This window comes from Heteronotia binoei, chromosome 19 (assembly GCF_032191835.1).
Source record: "Heteronotia binoei isolate CCM8104 ecotype False Entrance Well chromosome 19, APGP_CSIRO_Hbin_v1, whole genome shotgun sequence".
Classification (NCBI taxonomy): Eukaryota; Metazoa; Chordata; class Lepidosauria; order Squamata; family Gekkonidae; genus Heteronotia; species Heteronotia binoei.
In genome coordinates this window covers 14,348,314-14,361,876 of record NC_083241.1, presented here as the reverse complement: position 1 = coordinate 14,361,876, position 13,563 = coordinate 14,348,314, and the positions used below count along the sequence as shown (strand labels likewise).

At 45.1% G+C, this 13,563-nt stretch overlaps 1 protein-coding gene across 1 annotated transcript in view; it reads right to left on the bottom strand.

The window, feature by feature from the left end:
- Positions 1 to 13,563, bottom strand: part of AKAP13 (A-kinase anchoring protein 13) — a 126,448-nt gene that overhangs the window by 47,308 nt on the left and 65,577 nt on the right. Inside the window, exon 9 of the mRNA XM_060260418.1 lies at positions 34 to 199. Coding sequence (XP_060116401.1) covers positions 34 to 199 — 166 coding nt within the window. The remainder of the gene's footprint in view (positions 1 to 33; positions 200 to 13,563) is intronic.

Sequence of the window (13,563 nt, the reverse complement as noted above, 5' to 3'; positions counted from 1 at the left end):
TTATATGCTGCACAAAGTGAACAGCCAACTTACTTGCACACACAAAGGAATCCTTGTTAAAAGTCTTTGAACAGTGGTAACAGACAATGGGTCCCACCATTCGGATTGTGCTGAAGGCATGTCCATTGACGGTTTTCTTGTCCTTGTCTTTCTCCTTGGAGTCTCTCTCTTTGGTTTTCTCCTTGTCTTTCTCCTTTTCCTTAAAAAAAAAAAAAGGGGGGGGGCAGAAGGGAAAATCAGTTGACGGAATGAATGACACTCATTGCTCTCAAACTACTTCTCAAGTATTTTTGCCATCTTGCAGGCTATTTTGATTTAGACTGTCACTCAGCAGTTCACTGCAATCAAGATGGCGGTCAAACCCTCACGAGAAAAATGTCCTCTCTTAAATGATCACCGCTTCAAAATCCAGGAACATGCTAATACAATGGCCTTATACTGGAAAATCACACCCATCCATTTCCTTTCCTTTCTATGTTGTACATCTTTGTTTGTTTGTTTTTTGCCCAATAAAAGAACCATAAACAAGCGATTACTTTTGGAACAAATCTTACATCATCATTTGTCTCAACAGGCACATGATTCCATAAAAACCTGATTTAGGGAGTCAGATCCAATTAATGGGACTCCTTTCCTCTTTCTCTTGTACCTGCTAACGATGCCTCTATGGGCAAGCATTCAGCCAGCGCTGCGCCAGTTGCACTGGCTACCTATTAAGTACTGGATCCACTTCAAGGTTCTGGTACTGACGTTTCAAGCCTTACGCGATCTGGGATCAACATACCTGAGGGACCGCCTTTCCCCAGATACGCCCCGGAGGTCGTTGCGATCGGCTACGCAACACCTCCTGACCACCCCTGGCCCTAAGGATGTCCGACTTGCCTCAACAAGCGCCAAGGCCTTTTCAGCCCTTGCCCCTGCCTGGTGGAATCAGCTCCCTATGGAGATCCAGGCCCTACCTGAGCTACTGCCATTCTGTAGGGCCTCAAGACGGAGCTATTCCACCAGGCTTATGGCTGAGGCAGCGGGTGTCCTATTCCAGCTATTATTCCATCAGCTGGCCTCCCTTGTGGTGACACTGTGTCTTACTGCAGTGCTATCCTGCTATTACTACCATAATTTAATCTGGGCCTATAATTGCTTACCTTGTATGATGTGCCCTTTCTGCCTGTGGTGCATTTTATTTATTGTTTTATTGTTTCCACTTGTTTAATTTTAATGTAGTGTTTTAACTCTGAATTTTTTTTATTGTTGTTACTGTATGTTGTGATCCACCCTGAGCCCATTTACAGGAAAGGGCGGAATATAAGCCTATGAAATAAATGAATAAATATAATTTGCTAATAATATTGGTCAGCAGTATCATCTGCTAACAATATTGGTCACCAGAGTTGGAAAGAACAGGAAGTTACTTCTAGGCAATGCTCTGCCCAAGCAAAAAGGACCAACCAGCTACCACATTTCCCTTCACACCCTCAGGAAGGACTCCTCAGAAGCTTATCTGAGCTCCTCAATGAATCACAGAATCATAGAGTTGGAAGGTACCTCCAGGGACATCCAGTCCAACCCCCTGCACCATGAAGGAAACTCACAAATACCTCCCAGTATTGAGAGGCCAGTTCTGACAATCTCCCTGAAAGACAGCTTCCTTTCACGATGGATCTTACCGGGTTCCACAGAATACTGAAGTACAAAAGATGGAACAGCCTGATAATGTGGAAATCACACTCTGACACAGAACATTCTCCCCAAATCCTCCACAACAGTGGTCCACAACTTTTTTGGCACCAGGGACCAGTTTTGTGGAAGACAATTTTCCCACAGACAGAAGGGGCGGGGGAGGGAAGGTTTTGGGATGATACAATTGTGCACTTTATTTCTATTAGTTTGGTGTTGTGATGAAGTGTGCGGACTCTTATCTGGGAGAACCTGGTTTGATTCCCATTGCTCCACTTGCAGCTGCTGGAATGGTCTTGGGTCAGCCGTAGCTCTGGCAGAGGTTGTCCTTGAAAGGGCAGCTTCTGTGAGAGCTCTCTGAGCCGCACCCACCTCACAGGATGTCTGTTGTGCAGGAGGAAGGTAAAGGAGATTGTGAGCCACTCTGAGATTCAGAGTGGAGAGCAGGATATAAATCCAATGTCTTCTTCTTACTATTATTATTACTACATTGTAATATATAATGAAATAATTATACAACTCATGGCCCGGTTGCTAACAGGCCATGGACCGGTACTGGTCCATGGCCCAGGGATTGGGGACCCCTGCTCCACAACACACCAGGCTTCCACAGATGACAAGCTGACTTGGAAAGAGAAAAACAGATTGATCTAGCTAGCTGAAATCTCAGGAGGAGGAAGACACTGCCACTCAGGGCACAACAAAGGGCATGTCCTAAAGCGCTCGCAGCTCAGAAAACTGGGTTTACAACAGCACATCAAGCAACTTTTTTTAAAGGCATGTTCTGTACAGAACAAAGTTTGAATGAGAGGCTCCTTTCTCTGGCTCTCGTGTCAGATCAGCATTTGGTTTCAATGCAGATTCTTAGGCATCTGCCACAGTATGACCTGCTGCATCTTTATTACACGCGTTTTGCCGCTGACTGATCTGAAATCCTTGATATTTCACATACAACCCCCCTAGTCTTTCACCGCAGTGACCCAAACCAGGTTTCACAGGAGGTCTCCGCTGCGGGCACTTAGCCTGCTCTGCTTCAGCAAAACAGCTGCAATGTATGCCTTCCACCGGCACTCTGGAGCCAATAGTACTGAAATCCCTCAGGGCTGTTTGCCTGATGTCACATTCACACCACAACAAAGCTTAGGACCACATGTTTAACCTTTGCTGACCCCACATCTCCATCTTCCCACATTGCATGAAATATAAGAAATGATTTTCTTATGTCATTTTTTGTACAGGGAGACGACCCATGCAGTGGACCACGGAGTCCAGTTTGGTGTAGTGTAGAGTCCAGTTAGGAGAGCCAGTCTGGTGTAGTGGTTAAGTGTGCGGACTCTTATCTGGGAGAACCGGGTTTGATTCCCCACTTGCACCTGCTGGAATGGCCTTGGGTCAGCCAGAGCTATCACAGGAGTTGTCCTTGAAAGGGCAGCTGCTGTGAGAGCCCTCTCAGCCCCACCCACCTCACAGGGGGTCTGTTGTGGGGGAGGAAGGGAAAGGAGCCACTCTGAGACTCTTCAGAGTGGAAGGCGGGATATAAATCCAATATCTCCTTCTTCCAGCATCCCATTTAACACAATAGCCACTTGCTTGCTCTGAAGGACCGACAAGTGGGACAGACAAACCAAGGCCTGGCCCTTACGTTACCTCCCCACACCAGTGTTCCCTCTAAGGTGAGTTAGTGTGAGCTAGCTCACAGTTTTTTAGCCTCCGGCTCACACATTTTTTGTCTTATCTCGCAGAAAATGGCCACAGAGCAAACTAATTTATGCAGCAGCTCACAACTTTAACACCAGTAGATCACAAATTAGAATTTTTGCTCACAAGACTCCACAGCTTAGAGGGAACGTTGTATTCAGAGCTTTAGTGCCTCTAGATCCTTCTACAGTCATGGCGAGTAGACACTGGGTGCATTCACACTAAACAATGCGTTTTGCAACTGGATTTTTGCTTTTCTTACGCAGTAAAAATCCTGTTGTAAAACACATTGTTTAGTATAGTGTGAATGCACCCATTGATGGGCTTGTTCTTCATGTCATTGACTTCATTTATACCCCTTCTTTCTCCCCAACAAAGATCCAAAGAAGCTTTCCGTTTTCTCCTTATCAGGGGTGGCTAAACTGTGGTTCACTAAAGCTCTTTCACACATACTGTGTGGCTCCTGAAGTCCCTACCACCCCTCCTCTTCCACCCTGTTGGCCAGCTTGGAGAAGGCGTTTTTCTCTAAATCCCTTCTCCAAACCAAGCAAACTGATTGGGGGCTTGGAGAAGGCATTTAAAGTTCCTTTCTTTCCACCTTTCCCTCCCCCTTCTTTCCTCTTCCTCATGTTCATGTCTTGCGGCTCTCAAAGATCTGATGTTTATTCTATGTGGCTCTTACATTAAGAAGGTTTGGCCACCCCTGCTCCTTACCTTAGTTTTATCCTCACAGCAATCACAATTTAGGGTAGTGTGGGTGACTAGTCCCTGGTCTCTTAGCAAGCTTCCACTGCAGACAGGGGATTCAAATCCGGGTCTCCCAGATCTTAGTCCAACACTCCACTACCATTAAGCCATGCTGGCTACCTCAGTACACCATGAATCCCCCTAATTCCCTTCTCAAACCATCACTGCTCAGGAACATTACTACTTTCACTAGCAGCAAATTCCACAATCGGATGGTTCATTTTCCAGAGTGTTGTTTCCTTTTGTCTGTCCTGAATCTGTTGCCCATCAACTTCACGGTTGCCCCTGAGTTTTAGCACTGAACTAGAAAATCCTAGTTACATTTTATACTGTTGTTATTTATTACCTGCATGTTTGCCATCATTCTTTAAAGCACTGTGCATCATGCTTTGCAGAATATACAGCGGTGGAATTCTAGCAGAAGCTCCTTTGCATATTAGGCCACACCCCCTGATGTAGCCAGTCCTCCAGGAGCTTACAGGGCTCTTAGTGCAGGGCCTCCTGTAAGCTCTTGGAGGACTGGCTACATCAGGAGGGTGTGGCCTAATATGCAAAGGAGCTCCTGCTAGAATTCCACCCTTGAGTATATACATATTATTACTGATAAGTGGGGAAACAAAGCTATAAATCTGTGTATTGAGATAATGGCATTAGGATAATGAAACAGGTAACTACAGCCTGCGGGGATGGGATGGGAGAGACACAGCTGTCAAGTTCTGCAAAATCGTCATGCTCAAAAATCCCAAGTCCCGTGAATGATGCATGCAAGTCCTGGCAACAGCCTGCGTCATGGTCTCCTCCTTTCTCTGCACTCAGTCCAAGGAGCTTAACGCACATACCTACAAATCTACCTTCAGCCCCTCAGGGCATTCTTACCAGCCCTCTTTTGAGGGTTGCATTCCAAGATGGAAAAAGTAACATCGGCGGCTTCTGCTTCGATCAAGGCTGCAATCCAACGGCGCATTGTTATCGGGGAGAGGAAAGGAAAGGTCCCCCGTGCAAGCACCAGTCGTTTCCAACTCTGGGGTGACGTTGTTCTCACAGTGTTTTCACGGCAGACTTTTTACGGGGTGGTTTGCCACTGCCTTCCCCAGTCATCTACACTTTCCCCCCAGCAAGCTGGGTACTCATTTTACCAACCTCGGAAGGATGGAAAGCTGAGTCAACCTCAAGCCAGCTACCTGAAAACCCAGCTTCCGCCAGGGATCAAGTCTCCTTAAATTCTGGGGGCCTATTTTCTAAGCTAAGCAGTATCGAGCTGCGTTCTATCGTGTCCTTCCCGAACTGTCCCCCCTCCCCCACTCAAAGCTTTCCATACCTATTCTAAAAAAACAGCTTCTCAGAAGAAAGCCCCTCTGGTGTCAATGGAAGGGCCGTCCCATGTGATTCATCTACAGCTTTACATCAGAGCCAGTAAGCTTCTGCTGAACTCAAGAGGAGCTTCTCAGTCAGTCGGCCAAGCGCCCTGCGTCAAAACCACGAAAGCAGAGTTCTTAGCAGTGATGCAAATGTTCAGCCAATGGGGCAAGCGGACTGGCTGAGCGGAAAGACTACATTCATCTGCAAACCACCCCTTGCTAAATTCCACATTTTTTTTTATTTGACTATTTGGTAGCCTCTGCAAACATGAGAACTAGCAATTTGCTTTTAAAAAAGGGCAACATCAAGATTTGAAAGTACACAAAAGGCCAGTCTAAGGGATGACCCGGGGTCTCGTCTTGTAACAGCGACATTTGCCTTGTTCAGACCAAACCTTCTACAGCTGTAGCCTGCCAGGCGTGCAAATACCTTCCTCTTCCACACCTCGTTCCCCACAGAGGTTAACCTCCCAAGTCTACTCAAGAAAATGTGAGGTCATCTTCAAGCAGCTCCTTCTGCCTCCCTGAGGGGATCACCTTGTATCCAGTGTTCCCTCTAAACGGAGTACGTGTGAGCTAGCTCACAATTTTTTAGCCTCCAGCTCACACATTTTTGTCTCAGTTCAGGAAAAATGGCCCCAGAGCAAACTAATTTATGCAGCAGCTCACAAAGTAGAATTGTTACTCACAAGATTATACAGCTTAGAGGGAATATTACTTGTATCTTGACTGCACCACTTTGAACTATGAAAAAGGGCTCCCTGGGCTCAAAAGAAAACTCTACATCTAGAAAACTAAACAAGGAGAAGACTCAGCTAGATCCTTTTTCCTTGATATGCAAGTTTTCTGCATGGAGAATTTGGGGAGGGTATGGAAAAGCATTTGATCATGTGATCCGCCACCCCCACCTCCTCATGGCATGAAGTGAAGCAGCCCAGATACAAATTTTCTATCTTGATGATAACCAACTCTGAAAAATGCTTAGAAAGACCTGAAAAGTTATGCCAAGCATAGTGCCTAAGAATGCAAGCCAGCAAGAAAAGCTATCATGGCCAGAGACTCAGTCACCTGATGCGGTCACAGCGCTTCAGGATAATACTACTGGTCCACCTCGCAAGGATGCTGGTTGGACAATCTAACACATTGCTCAATCTCGTCTGTAGTTCCTTCTTGCTTATAGAGCACACGCTCAGCTCCAATAGACAACTGTGCATATCGCACAATTCTTTAACTTTGCTCTCAACACGGATGGATGCCTTGAGAAGGCTTCCATATAACTCACCTGCCTGGCATCCTGTACTTTTAAGCATTTGTTTGGCCATCAAATGGCACCTCAATAACACTGTCTCCTGACCTGTGAAACCAAAACAGCTCCCATTTCTTAAGATACACAGACTCCATCTAAGGCAGCATGGGGGCTTGCCTTGTTTTAAGGAACAGTCTTTAATAATTGAGAAAGAGAGAGAGAGAGAGAAACTGAGTTCAGTTAGAAAACAGGAAATGGTGTTCAACAGCTTCAACGAGTGAAAAAGGTTTTTGAAAGAAACAGCTCACTTGTTTTCAAAAATCACCTACCACTTTTAGCTAAATTGGACAGAATTGAATCTTTTTCCAGGGATGGTACAATTATTCCTGCCACACCAAATGCAGCCATGAACCCAGTGGACAAAGCTCTAGTTGATGGTCAAGCCCTAGTTTTCAGCATATGAACAAGAGAGGTTGTTTAGTTCACTGCGGAACAACAAACCACAGCTGTGCCCTGTTAAGTCTGGAAAACCTCAACTGTTTTGCTCGTCTGAAATGATACCAGCATCTACATCCACGAGACAGCCGCTTGCTTACCTCCGGGCGTGTTCGTCCAACCAGTCTCACTGTTATGTGTGGCACGTCAGAAAACCGGTGCCACTTTAACGACATGCTTTGACGGGAGCTGTTGGAGACTTATCATGCCTTAACCGCTGGAACCCAAACCTATCTCACTGCTGAGGCAGCCGTCATAAAAGGTTGGCTGGGGGAAAGGAAGTCAGAAACAAGTTGAGCAAGGGGAGGACAGAGGGGAGGGGAGGAGGAAGGGCTGCTTCTTGTAAGCTTCCTCGAAGACGATGTTAACTGTTTTGGTGCTGGAGATGTCATCCTTGGTGGAGACTTGCAAGAAAGTTACAAAAAAAAAGCTGGTTCTGGCAACAGGACGGACGGAGGAAGAGCAATACTTCAAGAGTACCTTTCTAGGAAGCTGACATGACTGCCCCTAATTTCTGGTTCTCACCTAGAACCGAGTCTATGTGTTTTATGCTGCATGCTAGGGGTATCTTCCAAAACTAAATCTCCACCAAAAACACAATTGTCAAGATAAGACAATCCAGTGACCAGTAGCAGTGTTAGAAGCGGGTACTGAGAGGCTGCTGGTTTCACTTCCTCTTTCGATTTTTTTTCAAATAGCAGCAGAAAAACACTCTTGCGCACCCAAGAAATGGCTAAAGTTTGCAGTGATTCGACACAGAGGACGCTCCCTGTGCGCATGTCGATTGAACTCAAAATAGATCCCTAAACAGGAACAAAACAGATGCTCAAACTAGCAAAGAACTACCAGTACCGCATTTTAAGAAAAGCTCATAGTGGCACAGGTGGGGGGGGCACAGTGGGAGGGCTTCTAATAATAATAATAATAATAATAATAATAAATTTTATTTGTACCCCGCCCTCCCCTGCCGAAGCAGGCTCAGGGCGGCTAACAATACGGTGACCAATGGTGCACCAACAATAAAACAGTCACATTAGAAACATTAAATTAAACATTAATTAACCTTAAAAACCTGATTAAAACAATTAACTAAAACATATTATAACGCTATCCTTGACGCTCTTCTAGTTGATGCTGATGGCGGATTTTCTTCGTTGTCGGTATAATTCAGTTATTCATAAGCTAATTTAAAAAGGGTGGTCTTGCAGGCCCTGCGGAACTGATCTAGCCCCACTGGTGGACCTCCTGATGACACCTGGATTTTTTGGCCACTGTGTGACACAGAATGTTGGACTGGATGGGTTATTGGCCTGATCCAACATGGCTTCTCTTATGTTCTTATGTTCCTAGAAAGAACAAAGAGTGGCCACTGAAAATGGCAGCTCTGTATCCAGTTGCTTCTTCTTGACATCATTAGGCTGCGGATTTCCTCACTAGTTTCAGGCAATATTGTGACGCAGAGAATATAGGACCCCAGACATTTAAATAAATACGCAGAGCCTAGAGAAGCTGCATACTTAAGCTTGCCTCTTCTAAACATCATTGGGGTGTATATTTCTTCACCCATCACTAACATCAGGCAATCCTGTAGAGTGGAAAGGAGCCAGAGGAGGTTGGAGGATACAAAATTTTAGATGAAGGAACACAAAGCAGCTGCTGAAAATGGCAGGTCTGTTTCAAGTTGCCTCTTCCTAAATCATAAGGTTGTGCATTTCCCCATCCCCTGATGGCAGCCTAAGATGGGAGAGGAATCAAACAGCGTTGTCAACTCCAGGTCTGGAAACACTTGGGAGATCTGAGGGTGAAGCCTGGGAGAGAGGGGTTTATGGAAGTAAGGGGCCTTGGTAGCGTACCATGCCATGCTGCCCACCTCCCAGAGCAGCCATTTTCTCCAGAAGTGGAGTGAAAGTTTCAGATTAATAAATAATCAATAGATGGATTTTGTAATCTGAATATCAGTTGAGAGTCTGAAAATCACCAGCCCCCACCCGGAGGCTGGCAATCCTAACATCAAAGGCTTATCAGGACCTTGGGGAAGCTGTGATACGCACTACAGGGAAAGTACAGGGGATACAAAACAAGGTTGGTGTTTGAAAGACTCCACCTGCAGTTCTGCCCCTAGAGGGCGCACCATCCCGAGAGTCAGCTAAGCACTTCCATCTTTTCTATTACTGTTCATTTGACTCAATGGTCTTGAAGAGCCACTGGGAGATTACGTTTAAGCAATTAATGGGAAGCTACCTACATAACGATAGGGTTTATGCAGTTGCTTTAGAATGTTTCCATATTTCTACAACAGCAGCCATAAATCTAGCAGCCTTGTCTGTAACCCACCCATCTAAATTGCTCAGCAGCCTAGAAATCCCACCAGCTGGAGAAACAGAATCCTTACTAAGGAGGGGGGGGGGGGAGCAGCTGCTAAATTTTTAAGTACTTGGGCTTTTTTTTTTTTTTTTGGAGCCACTGTGTGACACAGAGTGTTGAACTTCCACAAGTCCCCCTCTTCCATTGGCCTGATCCAACATGGCTTCTCTTATGTTCTTATGGGTTAAACACTTTGGTTGAAAAATAAATTTAAGTTGTTGGCAGTTTTGTTTTCATCAAGAAAAGCGCTGTGTGAAACAATAGTGATGTCAGGGGGTGTGGCCCAATATGTGAATGAGTTCCTACTGGTTTTTTTCCCCTACAATAAAAAAGCCCAGTAGGAACTCATTCACATATTAGGCCACACCCCCTGACATCACTATTGTTTCACACAGCGCTTTTTGGTAGAAAAAGTTCAGCAGAACTCATTTGCATATTAGGCCACACCCCTAATGCCAAGCCAGCCGGAACTGCACTCCTGTACATTCCTGCTCAAAAAAAAAGCCCTGGTTTTCATTCTATTAGCATGCTTTCTTGGTAGGCAACGTGACTGTAGTAAAAGACTTTGTGAAGGATTTCTTTTGCAGCCATTATGTACATCAAAATTAAGATGCTTGTTGGATGTCTCAGTTGGCATTTGAGACATCTTGTGGTATTTGAGATAGAACCTGACTAATGAACGAACAGATATTTAGCCATCTCATATACATCAAGACTATATCATTTTAGCACCTTTTTATATGTTTTATGTATTTTAAATAACTTATTTGTATTGCTATGTTTTATGTGAATCATGGGACTCCCATGTCTGTTATACTATTTAATGTGAATCATGGGACTCCCATGTCTGTTAGCCGCCCTGAGCCCGCCTGGCGGGGAGGGCGGGATATAAAAATAAAATATTATTATTATTATTATTATTATTATTATTATTATTATTATTATTATTATTATTATTATTATTATTATTATTATTATTATGTTCTCTCAAAGCCATAACTTGCATAAAGCAAGGGAACTTAAAACTGCAAAAGGAAGCAGCAGTGGCTTGCTTGGGAACAAAAAACCGAGAGGAGCGTCAGTCTACAGGGCTGTCTGCAGACAGAGGCGATTCAGAAGTCTCCAAGACCACAGTCTCTGCATGCATAAAAGAGAGACACGAAGGCCCGCAAAAGGAAACTGGCTGGCCTTGCACAACTACTTAGGGCTGTTGTAATCTTTATAACAAAAGGCAATGCCTGCCAGTGAAGCAGTCTCGAGCTTTTCCACACGGAGCATTTTAAAAAGAAAACAAATGTCCAACTGCCACCAACAGTCCCAATGCTACTTTAGTTTGAACTGTCTGTTACGCTGAATGAAGGTTACCCCTCTCATTTTCCCACACTGAAGCACTTCAGCTGAAATGCAATTCTGGCTGCAATTTTGCGTAATCTGCTACACGCAAGCCGAACCACTCCTTCCTTGGCATGCAACGCTCCACCAGGTCCGAGTTGTGAACTTGATCCTACCCCTGTCTTATCGTGCTGTCTGTCAAAAGAGAAGAACTGGAGCCACTGGTGTCGGAAGGAAGGATGCTGTCCGCTTTTCCCAAGCATGAAGCAGGTTCTTACTAAATCCGTTTCCCACCTACGTTTCTTAGAAGACTTGCGTCAACGGAACTCTCTTGATTCTCAGAGCGTGAATGTGAGAAATTTGGAACTTCTAAAATGATAGGAAGTCAAGGTAAGATAAACTCGGACCAACGCCAGAGGAGACGGTACAACAGGCCCTGGCTTGTATCACTTTGAAAGACGTCTTCACTTAGACATTTTTACCCCATTTTGGCCACAGTGGGCACCAAAAGTTACACACCTTGTTCTCCCCTCATCCAATTTCTCCTTACAACAACCTTGTGAGGGTGTGAGAGAGTAACTGGCCCAAGGCCATCCACTGAGCTTCCAGGGCAGAGTGGAGATTCAATCCTGGATCCCCCAAATCCTAGGCTAACAATCTAAACTCTACAATACTATAATGAGTGAAAAAACCCATAAAGGAACCATTCCTTTTAAAGCAGACACACAGAAATGAATGGTCTTTTTGACTGTGAAAGCCAGAGTGGTGAAGTGGTTAAGAGCGACAGACTCTAATCTGAAGAACTGGGTTTAATTCCTCATTCCTCCTCCACATGAAGTCAGTTGGGCGGCCTTCGGCCAGTCCTAGTTCTTTGAGCGCTCTCTCAGCCCCTAAAAACAAGTCTAGTTCGCCACTAGCATAACACAAAGAGCTAGAACTTACTGCTGCCAGACAGTCTTAGGATCTCCTGGCTCTTTGATACACAATGTATATTCTAGCACACGAAAGCTTACATTCTGAATGAAACTCTGTTGGTCTTAAAGGTGCAACGTGACTCTTGCTTTGTTCTACTGCTTCAGACCAACACGGCTGCCCTCTTGGATCTATCACAATGTATATTTGATACTCCTGGCCATTTGATACACAATTAATTTAATTAATTAACTCTTTACTTGTTCCAAAGCAACGTATTAACCACTAAATCACAGAACTATATTGAGATGGACGTTCTCTTCGACACCCAGCATCTATAAACACTGGCTCTCATTTTACACTGATGGAGAGGCAACAGCCTTGTGGACTATTCTTTATATTAAAACCTCTATTTTGATTAAAGAAATCCTCTGCCTAACTAACTAGGCACAAAGTTTGAGGCCTGTGGCACCTTTAAGACCAACAAAGTTTTATTCTGGATAGAAGCATTTCTTGGTCTTAAAGGCGTCAATGGACTCAAACTTTATTCTGTTGCGTCATACCAACACGGCTACTCGCCTAAATCTTAACTAGGTTCAACTAACTAGCAACAGCCAGTGTGGTGTTGTAGTTAAGAGCATTGGGCTAGGATCTGGGAGATCCTGGTTCAAATCCCTGCTCTGCCATGGAAGCTGGCTGGGTGACCTTGGGCCACTCACACGCTCAGATTTCCTGTCAGGATAAAATCAAAGTGAGGAGAATGATTTAAGTCACTGGGTCTCCACTGGGGAGAAATGAAGGAAATAAATAAAACTAGCAATCAGGGAGAAGAATTCTAGCACAGCATTCTCCTTGGCACGCTACCTTTTTACATATATGTATTCAGCGATGTTATTCGTCTACCTGTTCCAATAATAAGGTAGTCCAGAAATAGTAGTCAGGAAAGAAAAACTACTGGGGATTAGTTATAGTTGAAACAAACTCCGGAACTCCTCCAAGCCTCTCCCAACCCACAAGCAGACATCCTCTGGGAGACAAACACTCAGAACTTTTGTGTACAGCCACTGAGGATCTCATAGAATCATAGAGTTGGAAGGGGCCTCCAGGATCATCTAGTCCAGCCCCCTGCACAGTATAGGAACTTCACAAATACCACACACACACATTCCTGGTGAACCCTGCTCCATGCCCTGAAGATGGTGAAAACCTCCAGGATCCCTTGTCAAACTGGAGAAAAATTGCTGGTTGATCCCAAACGGCAATCAGCATTTCCCTAGGCGTGTAAGAAGCCCTAACCCAGCACTAGTGTTAGACTAGAACAGGGCAGGGGGAGAGAGGGCGGGGCGTTGTGGTTCATAGCAGACGCTTGATTGAACTGCTCCCGCTCTAATCCACAAACATCGACCTTCCTCCTGCTCCAAGACCCCGACACGCTCCAAAATCATGGTCCAGCTAACCCTTAGTAAATCCAAACCTTCTGGGGCTACGCAACAAATGGCTAAATTCCTTCAGCCAAACGAACAGCACCGTGATCACCTCAGGCCCCAGAGGCCACCGACAAAATGGCGGGCGAAAGCCCTGGCCCGGCTGAAGGGAACATCTCTGGGCCTAACCAGACCTTCTTTGAGATTATCTGTTACCTTGAGGTTATCTTGAGCCAGTTATCTTGAGGTTATCTCGAGCCAGTTTGGTGTAGTGGTTAAGTGCACAGACTCTTATCTGGGAGAACCGGGT